Source organism: Pezoporus wallicus, unplaced genomic scaffold (genome assembly GCF_028554395.1).
Source record: "Pezoporus wallicus isolate ANWC-B61680 ecotype Strahan unplaced genomic scaffold, APGP_CSIRO_Pwel_v1 contig_6484, whole genome shotgun sequence".
NCBI lineage: Eukaryota > Metazoa > Chordata > Aves > Psittaciformes > Psittacidae > Pezoporus > Pezoporus wallicus.
The window spans coordinates 3,478,031-3,503,685 of NW_026638903.1; the positions used below are offsets into that span (position 1 = coordinate 3,478,031).

A 25,655-nucleotide genomic window follows, 5' to 3' on the forward strand; every position below is an offset into this window, starting at 1 on the left:
TAAGGCACCAGAGTATTCATGTCTCTCTTGTCAGCAACATTCAAGTACCAATAAAAAAATATAATTCTTAAAGCATACATTAAGTATGCCAGTACAATTGCTAACTATTCATATTAATTGCTAATACAGATAAATATTTGCATCAGCAGATTCAACAGCAGGCACTGGCACTCAGGAATGCCAGAACAGAATACAAGTAAAGCATACATAAAAACTCTGCTCAACAAGAAAAGATGAAAAATCCACTCTGGGGCACTGCAAAGGTTCCATCTCCATAGCGGGATAACCTATTTGACAGGTCAGGTGGCTTCTTCAGGGAATAAGTGCCTTTTGCCAGTGTAAAAAGGACTGCTCTACCTGATTAAGAATTAGACAGGACAAGCTTAAAAGGGAGTCACGGCTAGGCCTCTGCAGCTGTGAAAACCGTGTGGCATGAGGCCCTGTAGCCAACAGCATGTGTACAGTGTAAGAGAAAACATAGGGGAGGGCATCCTTCTTGGCAGGATCATTGAGACTACTGTCCTTTCAAGTTCAGGATCCTGTTTCCAGGTGCAGCCAGCTCAAAATGCTTGAAAAGGTATGAACCTCTTCCTCTCCTGACTACAACAGGCCATAATAATTTTCTGGACCTTTCAGCAATTAGCTTTGCAGTTTAATAAGAAAAAATGTGCTTTATTTGTATTTGGAACATGTTTAATTTCACCTTTGAATCACACGTTTCAGGCTTTTGTCTACTAGACGGTATCTATGACCTCTGTTTTCCTGTAGAAGTGGACTACAATCCATTCATACCTTAATCTGAGTGGCAATAAGCAAAACAGAGTTCCTGAAGTTAATATTTGTACAGTATTAGTCATTTATCTGCAAAGGCATTACAATATGTTTACTTAACAGTGGCACTTTAAAGAAGCCTAGTTAGGACAGGTGTCCCTTCAGCCAGGTACTAATACCTCTAGAGTGTCAGTGTCTAGCACTAAAGAAGTAGTAAGGTTTCATATTTACATGGTTATCGGAAGGCAGCAGACACCATGAACATCAGCAAGGTCATTTGGTTTTGGGGGGGCGGTGGTGGTGGGGAGAGCGTGTTTACCATGCAGTCTGCATGTGCCAACCCCTACATTTTGCCAAACATGGTGAATGCAACTGCACAACTGTAGTAGTGGAGGATCACTTTTGTGGATAGACTGAGAAAAACAAAACATGGCTCAACAGAAAGGGCTGGGATGTTAGGAAACTGGAACAGAAAGATCTTCCTAGTGAAAACCTTCTAAACCTAGATTTCCCCCATCACAGTGTCTACCTGAAAGGTGAGGTAGGCACTGTCTCTCAAATAAGAAACACGGTTGGCATTGATGTGCACTGCAGTACCACTGCTAAAGCCGCTGACACTGTAAATACAAAGGAGAAAATTGTTACAACTGCATAAGACCAGTTAAAACTCACTTCACTTAAGCAAGGATCACAGTCCAGTCCTGTTGGCTTACACAAGGTTGGTAGCTTTTGTCAAATGACAGCCTTGAGTGGTAGGGAAAACTACCAGTCTGGAGGGAATAATATCCAACATAAATTACGGTAATCTTTTTATAGTCTCTGTTAGTTAAAACAATTACTTTTTTTCCCCACCTTCCTTCAGATTGAGAGATACAAACCATGCGTTCCAGAAGTAGCAGCACAGAAAGCCCAACCAGACCAAAGCTGAGCCAGCAAAGGCCAAAATACCACTATAAAGAAGAGGTTGGTTACAATGGGAGAGAAAACATGCAAAGAAGGCGGAAGGAGGATGATATAGCCCAAGCCAGTACCATCCTAAGAAGCCCTAAGGGAGAGAAAAAACAAAGAAGTCCTTTCAAGAAAAGGGAGGATCTCTCCTGCGATGACTTGCTATTTCTTCTTAGTGTCCTCGAGGGTGAATTACAGGTGATTTATTGTCTTATTTTATATTCCAGATTAAAACATGCTTCTTCCCCCCATCCCAAATTACTGCAAACACACATGGCTTTCATGTTAACACTCTAATTTCATACAGAAGGACGAATATAAACTGCGAAGTACATAAAAACGCAAATCATAGTTATCAGCCAGAAAAGGTGATCTTTACACCACCCCTAAATGCAAATAAAATTTATTCATGACCTGTATCATATTAAAACCACTTATGGTCCACTGTGAAGAATCATGTAACTCTCAAAGTGGAGAACTCACAAGACTTTCCTTTCATGCTGCCCCATTCTAGGGTACTTTGAATACAAAGTATTTGTCACTGTAAGATGTATACAGAGAACATGTTAGAGACCTTTTAGATTTGTTACCTAATTATTTCTTATCTCCCCTCTCCTATGAAGTCATGAGCTTTACTCCCTGTAAATCAGTATGGGCCACATAACAAGTAGCAGCTCAACACCATTCTAACATCTTTTGCTAGAAAAATCAAAACAGCCATTTCACATAACAGGCAGCCTGAATGTTGCATGCCATTTAACCCACAAGATACTGGATTTTGAAGAATGAGCATTTTTCTTCCTGGAAAAGGGGCCAGCTGCCAAGTGGTAAATGATGCCTAATCATGTCAAGTGTAATTTCAGGAAGTGGGAGCCAGATTTCCAGTGAGCGAGAAGAATACTTCTGTGACAGGCTGACTGCCTGTGATGGCTGCTTAAAACTGCTCACAGAGGGAACAGCAAACTCGCCAAAGTGGCTTAAATGGGTGTATCACACAGTTGCAGAGTTTATTACCTAGACAGTAGGTAGGGTAGTACCTAGACAGTAGAACTGGGTAGTTCTATTCTTAACATATATGTATATATTTACATAATAATACATACATGCTTAAGAGAACACACATGCAATACAAATATTTGATAGATGTACCAGTCTCTGAGGGTAGATCCAATGCAAACTTCTACAGAACATTTCATTGTGAAAAACAGCAATTTCTGTGTTTCCAAAGCACTTCTATCCAGCTCACCTGCCCTTTCTTAATTTAGATTAAAATTCGGATGTCACACATTCCTCCAAAACAGTTCTCTTCCTCTCAGAAAAAGACATGCTTGCTTATATATATTTATGTTACATAAACACACACAAATACACACTTTAATTCTAAAGACTTAAAACTGGAATGGAGTGAAATGAAAACCTGGAAAACAATGAGCTTGACATGAACATTTTAAATCACATCCGAAATTCTAAAGGAAGCATTAAAAATGAAAAATGCAAGTAATATTTTATTCCTGATTTTCCACCTCCTGTAACGCCAAGTCAAATCTCTGAGGATCAGCTGTCAATCCAACTAATATTGTTTCAGTTAGTTACCATTATTCTCCTATTCCAGAACATTTAAGATGCACAAAGATCACTCTTCTAATTTTTTTTTTGCAATGATAAGGATTACAGAGATTATATTTTTTTTTAAACACAGTCACAAATAGCAACACAGAAGCGCTCCAGCCAGTTATCCTTTCCTGATACATCCCTCTGATTTCCCCTCTTCCTATTCTACCCATCTAGTATAAGCATGTACCTGTTTTTAACTGAGACCACTGCAGACAGTGGATGTTTGTGACACTTCATGTAATGATGCCACCGTAACAGAGGCAGCCTCCACAACCAGAGGATGCAGGAAAAAAAGGGAAGGAGGTGACCTAAACCAGTTCCTCCCTATCCCCCATCCCCCCATCCCAGTACAAACATTCACTCAATCACATATTCTCAAGCACGTTATCATTAGAAGTGGGACTTTGAGACAATTAGCACGATATTTGCAACAGGTATTCTGTTGCCTCCAACTTAACATCCAGAAGCTAGTAACTTTCCAGCAAAGAATCATTCTTGGTGGTTAGTTGGGATTTTTTTTTGTTTTTGGTGTTTTGTTTGTTTGTTTAGTTTGTTTGAGGGTTTTCTTTTGGAGTTTGGGGGTTTTGTTTTGGGTTGTTTATAGAGAAAAGAGAATCTATACATCATTTTAAATATTGCAGATATCTACAGCATGTTTCTCCAGCATAGACTTAGACAGCAATACTGTATGATAAGAAGAAGATACGTGCACCTGCCAACTCAGGCTTTAGTTTCTGAAATACATACACAGAAGAACATCCTGAGAATGTACCTGAGAACATATTGTACCTACTCTTTGGCAACAGGATGTCTTGATTAAGACTGAGGAAACAAATGCAGTGACATTCAAAAATTTTCTATATACTATATCACAGTATGTTAGAGATTGGAAGGGACCTCAAAAGATCATCTAGTCCAATCCCCCTGCCGGAGCAGGAACACCTAGATAATGTTACACAGGAATGTGTCCAGGCGGGTTTTGAATGTCTCCAGGGAAGGAGACTCCACAACCTCCCTGGGCAGCCTGTTCCAGTGTTCCGTCACCCTCACTGAGAAGAAGTTTCTCCTCAAGTTTAAGTGGAACCTCTTGTGTTCCAGTTTGTACCCATTGCCCCTTGTCCTATCATTGTTTGCCACTGAGTAGAGCCTGGCTCCATCCTCATGACACTCCCCCTTTATATATTTATATACACTAATAAGGTCACCCCTCAGTCTCCTCTTCTCTAAACTATAGAGACCCAGCTCCCTCAGTCTTTCCTTCGTTGCCCTGTGCTGGACTCTCTCCAGCAGGTCCCTGTCCTTCTTGAACTGAGGGGCCCAGAACTGGACACAATATTCCAGATGCGGTCTCCCCAGGGCAGAGTAGAGGGGAAGGAGGACCTCTCTCGACCTACTAACCACCCCCCTTCTAATGCACCCCAGGATGCCATTGGCCTTCTTGGCCACAAGGGCACAGTGTTGGCTCATGGTCATCCTGTCGTCCACTAGGACCCCCAGGTCCCTCTCCCCTACACTGCTCTCTAACAGGTCGTTCCCCAACCTATACTGGAACCTGGGGTTGTTCCTGCCCAGGTGCAGGACTCTACACTTTCCCTTGTTATATACTACGTAATTTTACGAAACCGGATTAACACCACCTTCTCTTAATCATTACCTTTTAAAATGCCTTTTTTTAGCATGCGTTTAAAAATTGAGAATACCCTACAGCAGTCACGTCCAAAAAACTTGATGCTGCAAGGTTGCTTATTACCCGAGGACACATACATGAGCATGTGTACTCCTATATGTCTATAAATACATACGGCATGGTCTCGCACATGCATTCACATGTATACATACATGCACACAGGACTCCACAGACAGCTTAAAAAGCAATTACTAATCTTTTAAAGGACTGCCATCATTGCACGGCTTTGGGATGCGTGTTGCAAAGTCACATCCTCCCAAGACCGCACACCTCACTACGTTCATCACTAAAGCAAGCTCAGTGTAACAACAGATGACCACAGGCAAGTTTGAAGTACAGAAGCTACCCTTTCACCCAGAATTTCAGAATGTGAAACACTTCCAGGAGTCAGGAACCACCCTAACATCTTGAAGTAGCAATTTAAAATCAGCTTCTACTACTGTAAGACACACCTCGCCCTGAATTTTTGTTGTGAATGCCACACCCTGGTCCAGAAACAGCAATACGATCTGATCACTAAGAAAGTACTGAGGCATCGATGAGGGTTCTGAAGGTGTTGGAGTTTATGCAGAACTAACAAAATACAAAGACCAATACTTCCCTCATGCTATTTGTCTGTCTTCATGTTACTATTTTATGTACACAACATTCTTTAGAAAGGTTTTAAGTTTTCTTAAAATCAAAAGCAGAACGCTAAACTATAAATACATGTATACAGTTTAACAAAACAAAACCTTACTTTGTGTTTCTGCAGGCTCAAGATGAAGTTATAAGAGTACTTCAGGCTGAAAAAATTGACTTGGCTTTGTCTGAAGCACAATATGGCTTCGTTACGCCAAAGAAGGTGTTAGAAGCCCTCCAGAGAGATGCTATTCAAACAAAGGCTGACCAATGGCAAGAAGATCTCTACGCAAAGCCTATGGGAGAGGTATGATTATATAATTGATATTTAACCACAGTTCTCACCAAATTCAACAGAAAATACCTCACTGACTTCAGGGGAAGATCTAGAATCTAACATGAGTGTGATAGCAAAGTCCAGGGTCAGGTGGGGTCCCTAATAAAAAAAAAAGTATCTAATGATCCTCATTTACACTGCACAAGAAGGCTTTAAACACAAACATATGTGATTTTGTTTAACTCAGACTTTGATCATCAGCCTTACGTTTTTGACAGCATCTTCTTCTTTCTTCCTCCTTCCTGCCAGCCACATTTACAATCCATACAAACAGATACCTCCCTATTTATCTCATTCAGCACATCTTACCAACGTCTGCTAAGGGCCCACTCAGCAGTAACAGCACAACTGTCTGTCTATTTTTACATGTACCAGCTCCCACTGGCTCTGGGAGAGGTACAGGTATACCTGCTTGGTCTGAGTAGTTACTGTAATAAGCTGTCACTAGAAGCTTCATCCAGGCAAAAATATAAAGTAATTTTTGGTTTAATTACACTGCAGCAGCAGCCATACTTTCTGAACAATGTTAACTGAATTTCTGGACTGCAGAGCAAACGCACTCAATATTCAAATCCCTTCATGTCAGTATATGTGGGGTTTTTTCACAAGTAACTGTCTACTCTTGATTTTAAATAAGCATGTTTTAATATGCTGCTCAGTATAAATAATCATGAAAGTAAAACTAGTAATTTTGAATAAAATTCTTCTACGAAATGTTTTCCAATCATTCTGAACAGACATGTACCTAAGGATATAGAGTTCATTTCAGAGAAAATGATGTCAGGCAAAAGGTCAACAGTCATTTCAGAAGCTCAAAGGTTAAATCTCTGGCTATAATCTGAAACAGATGAAGCTCAACTGTAGTGGTTAATTTATTTTAGATTATTGTGGCATTATGAAACTTTGAGCAAAAATGGAAATGATCTGAGGTCTGATAAAGATTGAAAATGTAAGTTCAGTCTGTTACTTTACATAAGTTTATACACACTTTTTCCTTCTTACATTTCATGGCAGAGAAAGGATTTCTAACACCACGGGTTCTGTAGTTCCAAAGAGCAACTGAAAGGCTAGAAGGACCACTGACACTTTGCACATCTTGGTAAACCAAAGGATGCCATAATTGGCAGGCATTCAGTTTCAAAATCCCCCCAGATTATTTTAGAGATCCATTTAGGTTTTGTTTAGACTTTTCAATAGTTTATAGAAACAAAGGGAGAGGTGGAACCAGCCACAAAGTATGGGAATGGGCCATTTAAATTCTCCCTTTGCAACCAAGACAGCATACCTCTGTATCTGCCTACAAAATCTCGGCCGATCTAGTTCCTCTAGACTACGTGTCTCACCCTTGACAATTTAGTCTTGTAGCCCTGAATACAGAGCATCTTCTCAAAACTCAATTGAAAATACAGTGAATTTCAAAGAACATCTGTTAAGACTACTGGCCCTCTAACGTTCTCCTCCAACTCACTCACCTATCCCAAACTTTAGGAAGTTTCGCGGCCAGTTTGGCTAAGAATGTAGTGGGAAAACATGGTGATTGGACAGCTTGACTCACTAGGAACAGGATTCACAGGTGCAGAAATGTAGCAAAAGAGAAAGTAGTAGTAACATATCTCCCTCTGCAAAACCTGAGTGTGACAGCTCAAAACCTTGGCTATGAGATTATTTTTTTTTTTTTTAAAGCAGAGGGGTTTTGCAGCTAAATTTGCTCTACAGCTATTTCTTTCTGCAACCTAACAAACGCCAGATAAGCGCTCTTTTGTTCCTCACTACTGAGGATACAATAAATTGTTTTATGCTTAAAGGGGCATAAAAGAAAAGAAAACACTTTTAGTTTGGTTTGCTTCACTGACACAAAGGCCTGAAAAGGTTTTTCATCATTGCATGGTTTATAAAGTTATCAGTTATTCATGATAAAAATCTAGCTTCAGATCAATTGCCACTTCTCTTGAAGAGAAAACAAACTGTATTCGACATTCTAGGAAATACAGAATAACAGCATAAGGACGATTTTCCCAGATTCAAAAATAAACAAATAAATGTTTATAAAGAATTAATAAAAAAAAAAACACTCAGAGAAGGTGACGCAGAAGAAGAGATATAAAGAAGAAGATACTGCAGAATTTATGGTGTCTTTTTCTCATATTTCAAACTTGGTGGAATTAGAAAGCCAATTCTGGCTTCTAACTCTCCCCCGCTTCCAATAACACAGTCAAAGATAAAAAAATATGGCGTTTCAAAGATAAAAAAATATGGTGTTTCACTGTTTGAAATGTGATGAAAAATACCTCCTACCACTTTGAGAACTCTAAAAGCAGCAAAACCAAAGGAAAACCAACATTGTGCATCCATCAGGGATAATTCAAAACTGAATCCAAAAAGCCTAGTGCCAGTCAGCTTGGGAGAAGATGTATCCTCACCCGCCTTTTAACAGTCTACCTGATTACACAGGAACTGTTCCCACAATGTCCAGTAATCCTAAACTCAGAATTATACATTTATAAACAATGTCTGTGAAGCTATTGACAGGAATAACACTTTACTGAACTTCGGATAAAGAAATGTAACTAAACTGGATTTTATTCTGGCACAATACCAAAACAGTCAAGAAAGAGAAAAACCAAACAGTTCAGTTCCAACACAATGGATATGAGACATACCACCCTAGTCTGACTTCAGACACAAGTTGGCGGCAAAAAACATTTAAAGAATTACATTCCCGTGAATTTTTAGCTTGCTGAACTATTCACAGTTACGTAAGACCATGACTCTAATTTTCCATTGTATTGGACAGTATGTTCAAGTATTAATTCTAGCAAAATGCCCATATGGTTACCAAGAGCAAAACAACAAAGCACTTAATTACGATTTTATCACTTAAATTTTCAACAGAAGACATTGATACTGATGCTTATTAGCACTCTGTGGTTTTTAGCCAAGAACTGTATAGCTGAGTAAATGTGTGCACACACATATAAAAGGGTATTTCAAGGGCAGATTTAGCATTTGGACAGAGTAATTTGAGGAACCAGGAGCTGCTGGAGACTGCTCCTGTGTGAGGATCATGCACTAGCAGGGCTTCACACAACTCCTCTCTCTTCTCTGCTGGATCCATGGGAGTTAGCCACAAGGTCTCACAGGGAAAATGCAACAGTCAAATTTGCTCCCCAGGGAAGTGCCCTTACTTCCAGAAGGACACAAGACAGCTTCCAAACCAATCACTCAGAAGTGCAGCAACCCAGTACCAGACTCTGCTCTGCTTGGTCCTGCAGGGAGGGAGAGGCATGCTGCACAACAACACACACAAGTGTCACAAAGCCAAATGCCCACGCCCATTATGCATGCCCATAGAATCATAGAATAGTTAGGGTTGGAAAGGACCCCCCTGCCACGGGCAAGGACACCTCACACTAAACCATGTCACCCAAGGCTTGTCCATGTCCAGCCCAGCCTTGAGCACTGCCAGGGATGGAGCATTCACAGCTTCCCTGAGCAACCCATTCCAGTGCCTCACCACCCTCACAGTAAAGAACTTCCTCCTTATACCCAATCTAAACTTTCCCTGTTTAAGTTTGAACCCATTACCCCTTGTCCTAGCACTACAGTCTGATGTAGGACTTACTGCCTCTCTAATTCTTTTCTCTATCACCCAACAGTACCAAGAGACAGGCCCAGTACCTCTTCCTTTTTTTTCCTAAGTGGCATCTCAAGCTTTCACTCTGCACCTTGTACCTGCCCAGCCACAACACCCACATGCCAGCTGTGAATGGTCATGGTAGAACTGATTTGACAGTGCTCTTAAAAAGAAAATCTAAATGCAGCTTCTGATCTGAGCAACAGGAGAAAACTGCAAACATGGAAACTGCTTTAATGCAGCAGCTTAGTTTCTTGCCTTTCTAAGCCTTTCATGTTAGCAGGCATTCCCAGGACACTACTGTTCTACCCATTTTCAAATTCCTCTTTCCACATCCCTGTCTTGAATACACACTTCACCCACTCGAAATACCAGTTTGTGATCCAAACTGTTTATTTCAACTCTAACAAAAGGACAACTCTGAAATGAAAAGAACTGGCATTCATCCTTGAGAAATGCAAAACCAAAAACCTGGAGTTACTATATTTCTTCTTGCATACATGCTGCTTGGATTACTGCTTGAATTTACCTCTTGCAGCCATTCAACAATACTCCAGAGCAAACAAAGTATACTGAACCCAAAAGATACTGTTGGCAAATCTCACATCCTTCACACCCAACATGGCAGAACAAGGACTATTTTCTATTTGGTTAATATGTTTGTGTTGATGACCAGCCCTCACCTCCATCAGGCTTTTATATGTTTGATAAGAGGAGTAATTTGATTTATTCCTGTAGCCAGAAATTTCAGTGTTTTCTTATGACAGCAATTTACACATCCCATCAGATTTTTACATATATTTTTGAAGTGGTGGTTCAGTACATTCAAATGCACCACTTCCCTTTCTTTAACCCATCCACACAGACTGCCTGCCAGATGAAATCAGAAGTTCACACCTTTGCCTTCTTCCCCACCTGACATCGCACTGATGGCTGAGACCAGCAAGCAGTATTATGCAAGGCTGATGCCCAGTTCAGATCCACCTAAGCAAGTGAGGGCCATAACTGCCAGCAGCACTGCATTGGAATTGTATAAAATATACAGGCAGCAGGTTGCTTTCCAAAACCAGCACATATTCACCTGACAGCACGACCTCTAAAGGGGCAAGGATCAGAAACTCAGGTGATGGTGCTCCATGCATCTGTGCAACAGCTGTTCCAAAATATCCTCAAAAATCTTAGTGAGGAGGAAGGTTGATTAAAAAACCCTGATTTTTTTTTTCTCTTTCTGGTAAGCTAGTAACTGAGCAAAATATTTCAAATTCTGAAATCTCCACTTCTGGGGGAATAAAGGAGAGTGTGGAGAAATTAAAAATGGCCAGTCTTCTTCAACCTGACCTTTTATGGCAATTCAGTTTTCAACCTCTGTAGAAGACATAGAAAACACAGCCAAGAGATTACTGCATAAGGCAGCACTTGCTTACTGAGAAAGCTTGCATATGCAAGGGTTTAGGTAAGAAATGTTTTCCCAAGAGAGGCCCTACTTTAGGATCACAATTCCAGAAAGCACTGACCATGCTGGTGTCAAAGGAGGCAAATCATCAGTGAACAAGGTGGAAAAAAAAACTTAACTATCTGCTGTAAGTGCAGCACAAAGCCAAAAAGGAGTGTAGTAAGTTTCTTTCCATTTTTTGATCATGCATGAAATAAGCTATGTCATAACCAAAACCACACTCTCTAATATCATAAACAGAAAAAACAGGCAGTTTCCAAACTGTTCTCATTTCTGTTGGAATATTTGGGACTCAAACCATCTTCAAAGACCTGTCAATAGGTCCTTTTTCCTTAGTCATAGCAGTGTCACCAAAAAAAGTTAACAGTGATTTAGGAGAAGCATAAGAGAATATATAAAGCTTAAAAAGAAGCTGAGGTAAGCAGGGGGAGACTCAGAAGCCCATGCAGAAATTGACTATATTCTCACTAATTCAAGAAACTCATGTTTAAGTATTCCAGCTCTTCCTGTCATCACTTCTATCGGCCAAACTGTGAATAAACATGAGGAAAAGATAATCAATCATACTTCTTGGAATTAAATTGTCCAAAATAAGAAGCGGCTCTCAGAAGTGTTCTTGTGTTCTCAAGTGTTTCTTGCGGCACATGTAATTCCTTGTTGGGGAAACATCAGAGAACCAGAACCAGCCTTGCTTCCCACACTGCCCATTTGTGAATTCTTTCCTATTAATAGGATGAAGCACTGCAAAGCAGCTTGACCTACTGGGGTAGACTGTGGTTAAAAGGAGTCACTGGGCTTTGAACTCAAAATTTCTCTTTTCCAAAAAAGAGATACAAAGATTCCTGTGTTGACCTCATAAGGGAGGCTGACTCCACAGGGGAAGGGACAGGGAACAAAGCTTCTCATAAATACAGATTCTTTCCCAGTCTTCAGATTTCTTGTAGTGATCCCTCCTGAAATCAGGATTAGATCACTAATGTCTACGAAGGAAAACCCCTTTTGGTTTCATACATACGTAAGTTGCATAACATGTTGCATAACATACTGAATTCTTAAAATACTGTGTAAGATAATCCTCAGAATGATAGTTTTCTCTCAGTTTCTGGAGATCACTTTGTTTAGTAGTGTAACTCCAGTGAACAGTTATGACAGTACGTCTGTGGTTTAAAAAAACTAAAAATGATTACCAAAACCTAAAATAGATCGTTAAATTGAACTATAATATTATTTAGAAGCTCAGAAGAAACCCTTGGGGGAGGGAATTTGATGCTAAAGATACCATCTGCAAAGCAAACCCCTTTACAACATGTAAAAGTTGAGGAACAAAACAGAAGCGCCACCATCAAATAAAAGTACAAATATTTCAAAATTTAGTAGTTACTTATTCCAGAAACCCAAAGCCATGCTCAGAGTAAGTACAGGAGACAGCACAGTTTTCCATTCTTGATTCTATCACACATTTACTGTGAAACTGCTTTTTGACCTACCTATCTTACAAAGACAATTCAATGCTCTCATTTCTAGACAGATACAAATGAGGAGCTATTTCTATTCAACCAAAGATCAGTCACCTACTGTGTGAAGCAGAGGCTTCTTCTGTCAAGACCTCAACCACAGTTATCAATGAGTAAAGCATAATCCTGGGAACAGTAATTGTTAATTAGTAGCTGTTGAGGATCAGTCATGGCAGGGAGAGAAACAGAATGTGACTGGAAGAAACAGAATGTGACTGAGGGTCCTGCAGAACAGTACCTTATTATTTTTCTAATTTGTCAGAATTAAACTGACAGAAATAAATAACCCCTTCTAGAGCTTATTTCCAAAGATACTACAGGACCTGGCCAAGAGGCTATTAAATGCATTTTAAATTACTAAGGGTCTCTCAAAATCTTTCATTAATGAAAGTCTGAACAAGTAAGAGTTTCAAAAAAACTTCAGGAGTTTTTCCTTTTTTTGTAGCTTGATAAAGTTGTGGAGAAACAGAAAGAAACTCACAAACGAATGCTGGAACAACTTCTCATGGTAGAAAAATCACACAAGCAGGCACTGTATGAACTAGAGGAAGAAAAGAGGAAGCACAGCAAATACATGGAAAAAAGTGATGAGTTCACGAATTTACTGGAACAAGAATGTAAAAGGTAAGGTTACGTACAATTTAACGTTATGTCTAAGGATCTGTGTGCTTTCTTATTCTGCATCCACTAAAAATCAGAAATATCTGCGGAGATATATTTTGAGAGATCACTTTTTTTGTGAAAATATGACTAATCCTATGCAACAGTAGTGACTAACCTCTATCAGGAGGTGAGGTAGGTCGAACGGTTGGCAGATTCTTCAGTGCTGTGGTCCCTGACAACACTGTAGGTTGCACTACAGAGAATACAGGGAGATAACGCAAATGCATAAAGTTATAACCGACATAAAGCATGTGAACCCTTCAGCATGTTTAAGAGTACATTATAGTATATGAGTATATAGTATATAAGTAACAAAATATGAAACCAGTCTCTGATGGCAGAGGAAAAAGACATGAGGAAAAGTAAAAGGTGTTTAGACAGACCATAGAAATTCAGAGAGAGGAAGCAAATGCAGAGGATAACTTACACAAAGCTTTGAAAATAAGAACATCATAAAGTTCTCATCTCAGGACTGGCATAAAAACCATCAATCCAACTTTATTTTTAGTGTAATCTAAAAGTGACACAGCTTGTTTAAGCACAGTGTGAGAGCTTCAATACCAACTATCAAAAGGAGGATTAAGAAAAATTTGACATCATTTACTATCTTTAAAAAAAAGCCACTTTAACCCGTGGCTTCTCTAAATCTGCAGGAAAACTGAACACATCCTAAGGAGAATAAAAAAAATATCTAACAACATTTCCTATTCCCTGGTTAGATAACCCAGAAAATAGGAGAATATTGTCTCAGTTTCCTTTTGCTTAGGAACAGATGGAAATGTTTGGGTGTGAGAACACCAAGCCTATTCTAAACTCACATTATGCGTAGATAATTCTTTCTCTGCTTCACCTGTGTAACATCACGTTCCACGTATTTTGGCAGTGCTCACCCTTCGCTCTATACCATTCTCCTGCAGGTCTATCAAAGACAGCACATATGCTTCCCACTGAGTACACTGCTGTATTTATGGTTTTTAATTAAAGAGGCCAGGGAAGAAAACCTTTTGCTTCTCAGAAAAATGTACACACATGCAGGCAAGCACAGGCACACACAGAGAAGCACATAGAAAGCCCCCCATAAGGCACAGAACTGATTTTTTTTTCATTAAGAACTGTTTTATGAAACATCATCGTATCAGGGAACAAACCCTGAGATAAATAGAAGTTCTCATCTCTGCAGTTCTTTTCCCAAAACCCACAAGACACTCTTCTCTTAAGAGACAGAGCTAAACAACTACAGTTGCTAAAAGTGGCAAAATGTTACATCAGACACCTGTGCTCACACAGCATGAAAAGCTGCACAGAAGGAAACACTAAGCATCAGAGTCCCCGGATTTTTTTTTCTTGTGAAAACAGGGTTAGAGACAGGATTAAACCTCTCTTCCCTGCCTCTCCTCCACATTCCCCCCAAGACGGTAAAGTATTTATCACTATCTGCAACATTTAGTCTATCTGCCTAGAAAAGGGGGGGGAAGGAAGGGAGGTGGGAATAGTGAGGTGCCTAATGAGACCTTAGAGGATGTAGTAATAGATTTCAGATTACGTCTCAATTCTTTTTTGTATTTTCTTTGGAGGATGCATTTAATGTGGAAAACCTTAAGGGTGTGTGATGTCACATGTTGAGTTGATTCCAAAACGTTTGCCAAGTAATGTCACCATCAAGAGCTCCACGCAATTGCCTGCCATAACAAAAAAGAAACAACCAAGGGAAAAAAAAAAAAAAAACAACCCCACACCAAAACAGCCCCCCCCCCCCCCCCCAAAAAACAAACTCACAACCAAAAACCAGGCACTCAGCAAGTTAAGGCACAGGGCACAGCAACTTCTTCATTAGGCTGCCTGACTTCACATTCAGAACACACACACCCCACCCCCCTCCCCCCCACCATACTAAGGGAAGTGACCTTTTCTTCCATTTCAAAAACCTTAGTCCAAATCTTCTCAGGGTGTGAATTTTTGCATTTGGATTAAGAACAAATGGAACTCTGCTAAAAGTCTCATACATGAAGCAGTGACAAATTAATTTTGCTTTCTTCCATTAAACAACAACAACAAAAAAACAAACAGAAAAGCAGTAAGTATTCATCAATAAACTTTTCTTTTTTTTTTCAGCCAGAAGCAGTATTCTCTTCTAAGTGTGGAATGGTATATAGCAATCCCAACAATATTTCAGTTTCAAAGCAGAATCCTAAACTTCCTATTCAGTTAGTCAAAAAAGTGTCTTGCTTTTATGTAAGACCAAGGTTACAGCCAGTGTATGCTAAACTTATCCTTCAGGAATATAGAATGCATGCAAGCCAAACAAGGTATCTGAATAGTATGTGATTATGTGATCAAAATGAAAACTAAAAACTCAGATGCTGTGGGAGAGTGATGCTGAAGCACTGAAAACTACTCATGACAGCAAGAATAAACTATCCGTCAGCTCCAACTCTTACATATGACTGAATATATTTTCAAATAAGGCAGAGAGAAAGCATTTCCCTTTTCTTACCTATGTGCTCAATAAAAGCAGAACTGAAGAATTCTTAACTGAACATTTTAGTGATGAACTAATTAATCTGATGATCCATGGTTTAAAAAAACTAGACAAGCCTCTATAAGGGCTTGCTGCTGCCTTCCTCCCGCCATACATGACATTTCTCATTAAGAGTGTTACAAAAACATGTTTGAATCCTGCAAAATATCAGCAGCCTTCACTGACAGAAAAAAAACAAAAACAAACCAACAAACTCTTAATCATTTGAGAATCCCTTTGACTTCACAGCGAAGCAAAAAGACTAAGGTTGGCCTCCGCAATTGTACATTGCCAGTTTAGGGAGTTTAAGCTTATGGCAGGACTAGTGACAGCTTTCTAGAGATGGGAACTGGATTAGCATTTCATGTTAGCTCTTTAGGCATTTCAAGCATTTTTCTTGTTGCCAGCTAACATTAATCCTCCTTAGTCTTGCAGTAGTTGAGAGACAAATATTGGTCTTCCAAACTGAAAAGAATTTCAATACTTAGCAGCAGACATTTACCAGTAGAAGAATGATAAAACCATGCTACTATCATTACATTTACTCATCTTCAGTCATATGTACTTTTGAAGCATGGAGCCACTGACTAACCTGTCAGATAAGGCACAGTTTTGCAGAGAAAAGGGGGTCAATGGACAATGACTGGATAAGGTTTTTCCTGCACTTCAACCTGAAGCATACTCTGTATGTGTGCAGATCAGACAGGAACAGAGACAAACTACATGTGCAAGGTAGTATACTAGCCCAAGACTACTGAAGTCTAGAAGTGAAAATTTTACTGTACTGCTGAAGCCTACAAAAATAGCAGCACCAAAACTCACAAGTACATAGAAAAATTCCAGAAGCTAGATACAGAGACTACTAAGATCACCCAAAGAACCAGAGCATAAAAGCCATTAGGTTTGTCCAGAAGCTCTTGCATTTCATGAGACTGGGAGATAGAGGGCAGGATTAAGGACTAGGAAGAACACTCAGTTCAGAATCAAATGCAGATCCACTGTACCTTCCCTGAGGATGTACTCATTCATCCAAATATATTTATCTACACTCAATATTTTTGTTGTACAGTTAAACAATAAAAGCTGCCGGTTTAGAAAACATTTTACAAAGCTAAAATATGAAACTAGAAAGTTTTCCAGATATGCATGCTCCCAGTTTGAAAACACATGCCATATACATACAAGTATTTATGTGTTTACATATCACTCTCCACCCCACACATTCACAAAAAGAAACTAAAAAATAAAACATTAAAATGATCAGCACTTACACAGCCCTGTTCCCCTGCAAATCTCAAACAGTTTTACATGTTACCTAAGCACAGTTATTCTCCATTTTCTGAATACTGGAAGGAAATGAAGGTATGAGAGGAAGAAATAATTTACAGGTACCTGAGGGTTAAAAGGGAGGAAAGGAAGTAATCTCCCAATGCACAGCTGTGTCTCATCATCAAACTTTCTATATACTATATAGACTCTCAACTATACAAAGAGTAAAGCTTTATTCTGAAGATACACTAGTTCAACAAGGGAATGTTCAACAGAACAGGAAAAATACAGCTGATTAGCAATAATAATAAGCAGTGTAAACAGATTTTCAAAGGTGGTTATGATAAATGTTGCCCACAGGAATTCAAATGTTAGCACAAAAAATCTGCAGGTTGGTATAACAGCAACTAATAAGATCCTTAGTTTCAGGATCACCTACTAAGATGAGGGGTTTTTTCCACAGGGAGGAAAGCAATCACAAGTTTTTGCTTTAGCTCTGACTTCACACTCAAAAAGGTCCTATAAAGAACCTAGTCCAAAGAAGAAAACACAACTGTTTACATATAAGATGATCCTAACATTTTCTAAAAGGAAATTTACTCCTTATGCTCTAAGCAGATGGAAAAAAGCTAAGTCAGCCAGCCAAACTATTCCACTGTATCAGACATCTCTTCTTAAAACAAAAAGGGCATTTTCATCTGAGTCGTCACTGTTCACCAAGCACAAAAAAAAAAAAGGAACCTAACCTGCAGAAGTCTCACAACTGTAGCCTTTATCATCTAACAAAACACTGTGCTTGTTGCTCCAACTGCTGCCCCTCATCAAGTTCAGCCAGTTAAGATGATAATCTGTTGAGTGATACAGGTTAGAAGGGATCTCTGGAGGTCTCCAGCATAACCTGCCGAGTGCAGGGCTAACTTCACACTCAGATCAGGTTGCTCAGACCCTGCCCAGCTGACTACTGAAGATCCCCAAGGAACAGTGATTCTGCTGGCTACCAGGGCTCCTGATGCAGTCTTTGCCATCCTCACCAGAAGACCCTTTCCCTCAGTTTTTCATGGTAAGCATCATTCTGGTTTGGCTTATGTCCCATGTTCAACTGAAACTGCTCTCATTAAAAGCCCAATAACTTCCCTTCTGGCAAACCTCGGAATCTCATCCATCTTCACTGTCTCTGATCTTTTGGTTGCCTTGGAGACAAATGAGCTTTCAGTACTTCCTTGCCATCTTACCCACATCGTTCCTGTGACTCCAGCTGGATTCATTTCTCTAGGAGTTTCAACACTGTACTCCAAGTCAGAAACCTCTCATTGCCCACCTCTGCTCTGTCCGTAAGACCTCATAAGTATTATTCTTTAGGTCTCTTCTTTATCCCTTCACTCTCTGTGTTTCTCAAAGAAATTCAAAGCCAGTCATCATCTCTATGATAATGAGTCAAGACTACCCCAATCACCACTACCCCAGCAACCTGCCATCATCCCCAGCTCCATGAGACCAGAAGGTTACTCAGTCTTTCATTCGCCTGACCATGGCTTCATCTCTAAAATTCTCTAATACCTCAGATTTTAAAACTGGGATTACAAAATCATACTGCTTGTCACTCAGTCTATCATATCTAGGCACATTTTCTACCTGAGCCTTTTCACATTTTATTTCACAAAAATTCTTCTTCACAGCACCTCCAAAAGAAACTAAAACCAACAAAATTAAATCAAACATATCTGTCTGCCCATCCACAAAACTAAATACCTTTCCAGGCCCTCACTTCAGAATTTTTTTTTTAATCATTTCCACATCACCTGTTTGATCCCTCTATGTCTCTTCACTGGATGTACTCGCACTACTGCACTGAGGCTGTGTATTCTTACTTGCTTATGTTTACAGTCCACTTTTACCCTCTGTTGAAATGTTATTACATGAGCTAAATATCACACTAAAAATTTACCAAAATTAAATCATATTATGTTATGATAGTGCTCCAGTTCTGAGTAGGTAAGAAATGTGATTTCATAAAACTGAGTACTCTAGGTGAAGTGGTTTGGTTTTGCTGGGGGTTGCTTTTTATTGTTGGTTTTGGGGGGGGGGGGGGGGGGGGAGTGGAGGTTTTTTGAGTGTCAGAAAAAAGTAACTGCTACACACAGTAGGTCAAATGAGCAATGCTTGAAAACTGGAACAGAGCATCAAGGGGAGAAGGAACCACCTCAGCTAAAAGGTGGAGTGCTAGTATGTTGTCAACATAATACAGCTGTACTTGAATTCTAACACATTCACACATCGCAATAGCAATATACTACATGCCCAGCTCTGGAAAGTTCAATATTCTGTAACAGTGGGTATAGGTATAATTAGTATTTGCTAGTTTTATTAATTAAGCCAATTAAATATTGTAAGAAGCAGGATCTTATCTGTATAGAAAGCTATAAAGTAAAAATAAACACTGTCAACTTACTTATTCTACATGTGTTGCCAGCAGTTTTTACTTTAATGCACACTGAACTATTGTTGTAGATTGCATTGTACTCAAATGCAATCACTTCCTTTTAGCTTTCTGGCAATGAGTTATATATATTACATACGTTTGAGACTATGTCTTGCAAGTTGTGAAATGGATGCCAGATCTCTGTACATTTGACCTTTTTCATGGGTACCTAGTCTTCTGTAAGGTGAATAAGAGAGACCCAACACAAGCAAAACATTAGCATTCTTTATTCTGCATTACACCCCAATGGGACAGTCCCACTAATAACACCACAGAGGCACAAAGGCTCAAGGAGATGATGTACACAGATTAATTACCTCATACTTATACGTGGAAAACTATGTACCAATGCACTATATAACTTCCAACAGATGCTGTGAAATCAAATCCCTGTCAAAATCCAAGGGTTCAAAGATTTCTAGAACAGTTTCTGTGCATGAAGAAAGGTTAAAATACTTCATCTTAGAGCAAATAAATCAATACAATTCAGGTTAAAAAAGAGGTATTAACCCCCCTAAATTATTAAATCATAGAATGGTTTGGGTTGGAAAGAACCTTAAGATGATCTAGTTCCAACCCCCCTGCCATAGGCAGGGATGCCTCACCCTAGACCATGTCACCCAAGGCTCTGTGCAACCTGGAACTGAACACTGCCAGCATTTACCACTTTTCTGGGCAGCCTGTTCCAGTGCCTCACCACTCTCATAGTAAAGAACTTCTTCCTTATATCTAACTTGAACTTCCCCTGTTTAAGTTTATCACTAGAATACCTGATGAATAATGTCACATTATGTTTTTTCAAAACAAAGATTAAAAATAAATACAAATAGAAACAGGGCTTCCAACTCTGTGTTAACACAACTGAGAAATCCTATAGATCCATGATGCAATTCTAAATGATTCCACCTCCTGTAATCAGCAAGCAGATGCAAGATCTAGGTGATAACCATTTCACATGCAACTCCACTCACATTGGTTGAGTGACAGAAAGAAGTGAGGCTCATACTTAATTTTTTTAAATTCTGAGTATATAAGACATCTGTTCACAGCTTCAGGCACACTGTCACAATTACCAACCAATACTATTGTTGCATACTTTGAGGCTGGAGAGAACATGCTGAAAAACCTTAGCCAAACAATGTTCTACACTGCTACCCTCTTTTCCCTCATGAGTGGGGAAAGCAATGGTCATTGCCTATGCCCTTCCTTTAAAAGGGCATAAATGCTCATGGAAACTGCTCTGGTGGTAGCTCTGGTCAGCAATTTTAACCTAGTGTCAGAGCTCAAAGGGAAAGATGATCTTTCTAAGCTGGCAAGTCTCAGTATATTTATAGCTCTCGTAAATCAACACCCATTACATATACCCTTTCAGGAGCCTAACCAGTGACTAACACAGACAATGAAGCACTAGCCAAATATGCTCATGGTGAGGCGCTGCCCTCAGTAATTGGGGCACTTGCTTTAGTCACCAATTTACATTTCCAAATAAGAGTGAGTGCACCACACCCTGTACAGCACAGCATAACTAGTCTAATCATAAGCAACAATACAAGCAAATGACTACATTAAGTCCTCTGACCAAAAAGACACGGTGCACTTCTGATTCACTGCAGGGTGGGGCTGTGAGAAACTGGCACAGAATTTTGTAACTGGAGTTTGAAAAGAAAACATACAACATCAGACAGACAGAAAATGCTACAAATCAGTCTCTGAAAGTTTGACACTATCATAATTTTCCAGAACAAACAATTGCTATGGGAAAAGCATTCCTGTTTGAATGCGGAGGGGGAAATCTCAATGAAGTTAAGATCTTTCTTGTAGCAGAAAAATTTAAGTGATTTACATAGCTATAATTAGTTTCATATCTTAACAGGGAAGAGAAAAAATGTCCATGAGAACTGAGAATGCAGGTCACACATCAGTTATCAAGACCTGGGGTCTAAACTCATAACCGAGTTTCCCATGGCATACCGTGAGCTTCACTGCATTTATGCCCAGCTATAAAAACTCCGAGCATTATATACACATATGAAAGAAGTATCCATGGGAGACTGAAGCAGTTTAAGAAATATCTGACAGCCTTGGTCTCTGTGCTACAAAAGTAAATTTAAAAAGAATAAACAGGAAAAATCAGTATCATCAAGACAGTGAGCACACCACACACTTGTACAGAGTAAGTGTCTGAAGACCAAAAGTGCGAAAACATTACAAAAATAAGTTTCATATTTTAATCTTTATGCTAAGAAGACTGGAAAAAAGCCTCAGAATACGTATAAATTCAGAAATAAAAGCTCAGGAGAGACATACGGACTTTGGTTTTTAAAATCTCTGTTTCAGACTCAGGGAGTGGAAGGGGAGCCAAGGGATGGGTGGAAGGCTCAGGGTAAGAAACGGGAGTAACAGAAAGCTGATAGAAGAAGAAACATCTAGAATCACAGAAACATAGAATCATAGAATAGTTAGGGTCGGAAAGAACCTTAAGATCATCTAGTTCCAACCCCCCCTGCCATGGGCAGGGACACCTCACACTAGACCATGTCACCCAAGTCCCTGTGCAACCTGGCCCAGTATATGGCTGGCTTTTTGGGCTGCAAGCGCACACTGAAGCTGGCTCATGTTCATTTTCTCATTGACCAACACCCCAGAGTCCTTCTCCGCAGGGCACCTCTGAATCTCTTCTCTAAATCTAGCACACTCTCTCAGGATTTAGCCTTATTGTTGGAAGCTGACAGCTGTTCTCCAGACATACTGTTGACAATTTTGCTTCTCATTACACATGTCCAAAATACAGAAAGGTCTCACTCATATTTGATTGATTTTGATATGATCGCAAATACATATCTGCGAGCATGAGATGGTCGAGTTCAAGATCCTCAGGACAGTGAGAAGAGCGTGCAGCAAGCTCACTGCTCTCGACTTCAAGAGAGCAGACTTTGGCTTCTTCAGGAACCTGCTTAGTAAGGTTCCATGGGATACAGCCCTAGAGGGCAGGGGGGCCCAAGACTGTCGGTTGATATTCAAGGATCACCTGCTACAAGCCCAGGAGTGTTGCATCCCAACTAGAAGGAAGTGCAGCAGGAGGGCCAGGAGACCTCCTTGGATGGATAAGGAGCTGCTGAGGAAAATTCAAATGAAAAAAGAGGCTTATAAAAGGTGGAAGCAAGGACAGGCAGCCTTGGAAGAGTACAGGGATGCTGTCCGGGAAGCTAGGGACCAGGTTAGGAAAGCTAAGGCCCAGTTAGAATTAAATCTGGCTAGGGATGTGAAAGGTTACAGGAAGGGATTCTATAGGTATGCTGCAAATAAAAGACAGCCTAGGGACAATGTGGGCCCTCTCGAGAAGCTATCAGGAAAACCGGCTACCCTGGATTTGGAGAAGGCTGAGGTTCCTAATGATGAGGTTCTTTGCCCCAGTCTTCACTGGCAAATCTCTGACCACACCACTCAAGCCCTGGAAGATAGACACAGGGACTGTGAGAATGATGACCTTAGAGCCACTGTAGGAGAGGATCTGGCTCGAGACCATCATAAGAACTCAAACGTGCACAAGTGCATGGGACCTGATGAAATCCATACGCGGGTCCTGAAGGAGCTGGTGAATGAAGTTGCTAAGGTACTGGCCATCATCATATTTGAAAAATCATGGCAGTCAGGTGAAGTTCCCGATGACTGGAAAAGGGATAATACAAATCCCCATTTTCAAGAAGGGGAAAACAGATGACCCAGAGAATTACAGAGCAGTCAGTCTCACCTCTGTGCATGGCAAAATCTTGGAGCAGATTCTCCTGGAAGGCATGCTAAGGCACACGAAAATCAACAAGGTGCTTGGTGACAGCCAGCATGGCTTCACTAAGGGGAAATCCTGTCTGACCAATTTGGTGGCCTTCTATGATGGGGCTACAGAACTGATGGACAGGGGTATTGAGTTGATGTCATCTACCTGGACTTGTGCAAAGTGTTCGACACTGTCCCACACGACATCCTTGTCTCTAAATTGGAGAGACATCAATTTGACAGATGGACCACTCGGTGGATAAAGAACTGGCTGGATGGCTGCACGCAAACTGTTGTGGTCAATGGCTCAATGTCCAGCTGGAGACCAGTAACGAGTGGTGTCTCCCAGGGATCAGTGTTGGGACCGGTCTTGTTCAACATCTTTGTTGGTCAGTGGGATTGAGTGCACCCTCAGCAAGTTGGCCAATGACACCAAGCTCTGTGGTTTGCTTGATACCCTGGAGGGAAGGAATGCCATCCAGAGGGACCCTGACACACTTGTGAGGTGGGCTGATGCCAACCTTATGAAGTTTAACCATGCCAAGTGCAAGGTCCTACACCTGGGTCAGAGCAATCCCAGGCACAGCTACAGGTTGGGCAGAGAAGAGATTCAGAGCAGCCCTGAGGAGAAGGACTTGAGGGTGTTGGTCAATGAGAAACTGAACATGAGCCAGCAGTGTGCACTCGCAGTCTAGAAAGCCAACCGTACCGTGGGCTGCATCAAAAGGAGCGTGAACAGCACGTTGAAGGAGGTGATCCTGCCCCTCTACTCTGCTCTTGTGAGACCTCACCTGGAGTATTGTGTGCAGTTCTGGTGTCCTCAACATAAAAAGGACACGGAACTGTTGGAACAAGTCCAGAGGAGGGCCATGAGGATGATTAGGGGACTGGAGCACCTCCCATATGAAGATAGGCTGAGAAAGTTGGGGCTGTTCAGCCTGGAGAAGAGAAAGCTGCTTGGAGACCTCATAGCAGCCTTCCAGTATCTGAAGGGGGCCTATAAGGATGCTGGAGAGGGAACTCTTCATTAGGGACTGTAGTAACAGGACAAGGGGTAATAGGTTAAAACTTAAACAGGGGAAGTTTAGATTGGATATGAGGAGGAAGTTCTTTAGTGTAATTGTGGTGAGGCACTGGAATGGGTTGCCCAGGGAAGTTGTGAATGCTCCATCCCTGGCGGTGTTCAAGGCCAGGTTGGACAGGGACTTGGGTGACATGGTTTAGCGTGAGGTGTCCCTGCCCATGGCAGGGAGGTTTGGAACTTGATGATCTTAAGGTCCTTTCCAACCCTAACTATTCTATGATTCTATGAATCCCTGTAGAGCTGTTCTATAAAAATTGTCAGAAATAAAATTACACTTTGTTATTAATTTCAAAACTATTTTTCTTTAACAACTCAATACAGTCCTTCCGGATAGGTTTGTTACTATATTGAAAGATTTCTAGGTACTTGGCTAAGACTGAAAAAGAACCCTAAGGGACACATTTTGCCCACAGACACAGCTGAGATCCATAGCAGGTAAAACCCTAAGATGAGAGTTTGAGTGGTTTGCAGGAAGATCTGCTCCTTAAGGATAACTCTGAGTGGAGAACTGCTCAGTCCCCTTCCAAGGTAGGTCTCAACTGCACACCCCTTGAGATGAAAAACCCAACACGTCAACACCCGTGAGGCATGACTTGAAGCAACTCCAAAGATTGAGCAGAGAGACCTAACCAGTACCTGTAACCTTCCACAGAGAAGTCTGTGCTGGGGAACAGAACTAGTAAAAGCTAGAGTTCATACCGACATACTGACAAGAGAAGGCTCCAGCACTAAAGGCTCTTGAACCTCCACTTGATCATCAACAGCATTAATATTCAGGCAGGTAAAAAAAAAAAAAACAACAACCAAGCGTTGTGATGGGGTCATCATGGTGAGGCTACTTAAAAGGGCGAGGGGAAGCATATTACCATAGAAGTTTTATTCCCCCCCCATAACAGGAAATTAAAAGTCCCAGAGGAGCAGTTACACTGAAAATAGCCAGGCAGCTGAGTTATGTCTGTCAAATTTGGCCTAGCATCATTTCCTTCTTCCAGACTCCACCTTTGCCAAGAGTGCTGGAGAAGAGAAGCTCACTGAATCCAGAAACACGGTTGTTTTCAAATGTTCCTATGAGCTTCACAAGATATACCTTGAACAGGTCTGCTCTCATTCTTTGCCCAACATACTCTGCAGCATCAAATTATGGTACTGCAAAAGAAAATCACTGAAACTGCTCTTTGGAACAATGTCTTATTTAGTTCCTTGCCAATACCTTTCAAGTCACACATTTTGATTGAAATTATGACAGCCAATTAAAAACCTGAAACTTGCACAGAGCTCTTCACTTTTAA

General features: G+C 40.5%; 2 protein-coding genes across 6 annotated transcripts in view; one reads left to right on the forward strand and one right to left on the reverse strand.

Annotated features, from left to right (window-relative positions):
- The window catches only part of CMSS1 (cms1 ribosomal small subunit homolog), a 250,363-nt gene that overhangs the window by 162,805 nt on the left and 61,903 nt on the right, over positions 1-25,655 (reverse strand). The window contains exon 1 of one of the 2 annotated variants that reach the window (XM_057413072.1): positions 14,526-14,547. The exons of the other annotated variant lie outside the window; for it this stretch is intronic. Coding sequence (XP_057269055.1) covers positions 14,526-14,532 — 7 coding nt within the window. The 5' untranslated portion in view covers positions 14,533-14,547. Of the gene's footprint in view, positions 1-14,525; positions 14,548-25,655 lie in introns of those variants that run through there. 2 annotated transcript variants of the gene reach the window in all.
- FILIP1L (filamin A interacting protein 1 like) overlaps positions 1-25,655 on the forward strand; it is a 206,739-nt gene that overhangs the window by 122,401 nt on the left and 58,683 nt on the right. For 3 of the 4 annotated variants that reach the window (XM_057413063.1, XM_057413064.1, XM_057413065.1), the window contains 3 exons: positions 1,634-1,917; positions 5,775-5,948; positions 13,025-13,203. In XM_057413063.1, coding sequence (XP_057269046.1) covers positions 1,651-1,917; positions 5,775-5,948; positions 13,025-13,203 — 620 coding nt within the window. In that variant the 5' untranslated portion in view covers positions 1,634-1,650. The remainder of the gene's footprint in view (positions 1-1,633; positions 1,918-5,774; positions 5,949-13,024; positions 13,204-25,655) is intronic. The other variant, XM_057413066.1, reaches the window with a different exon arrangement.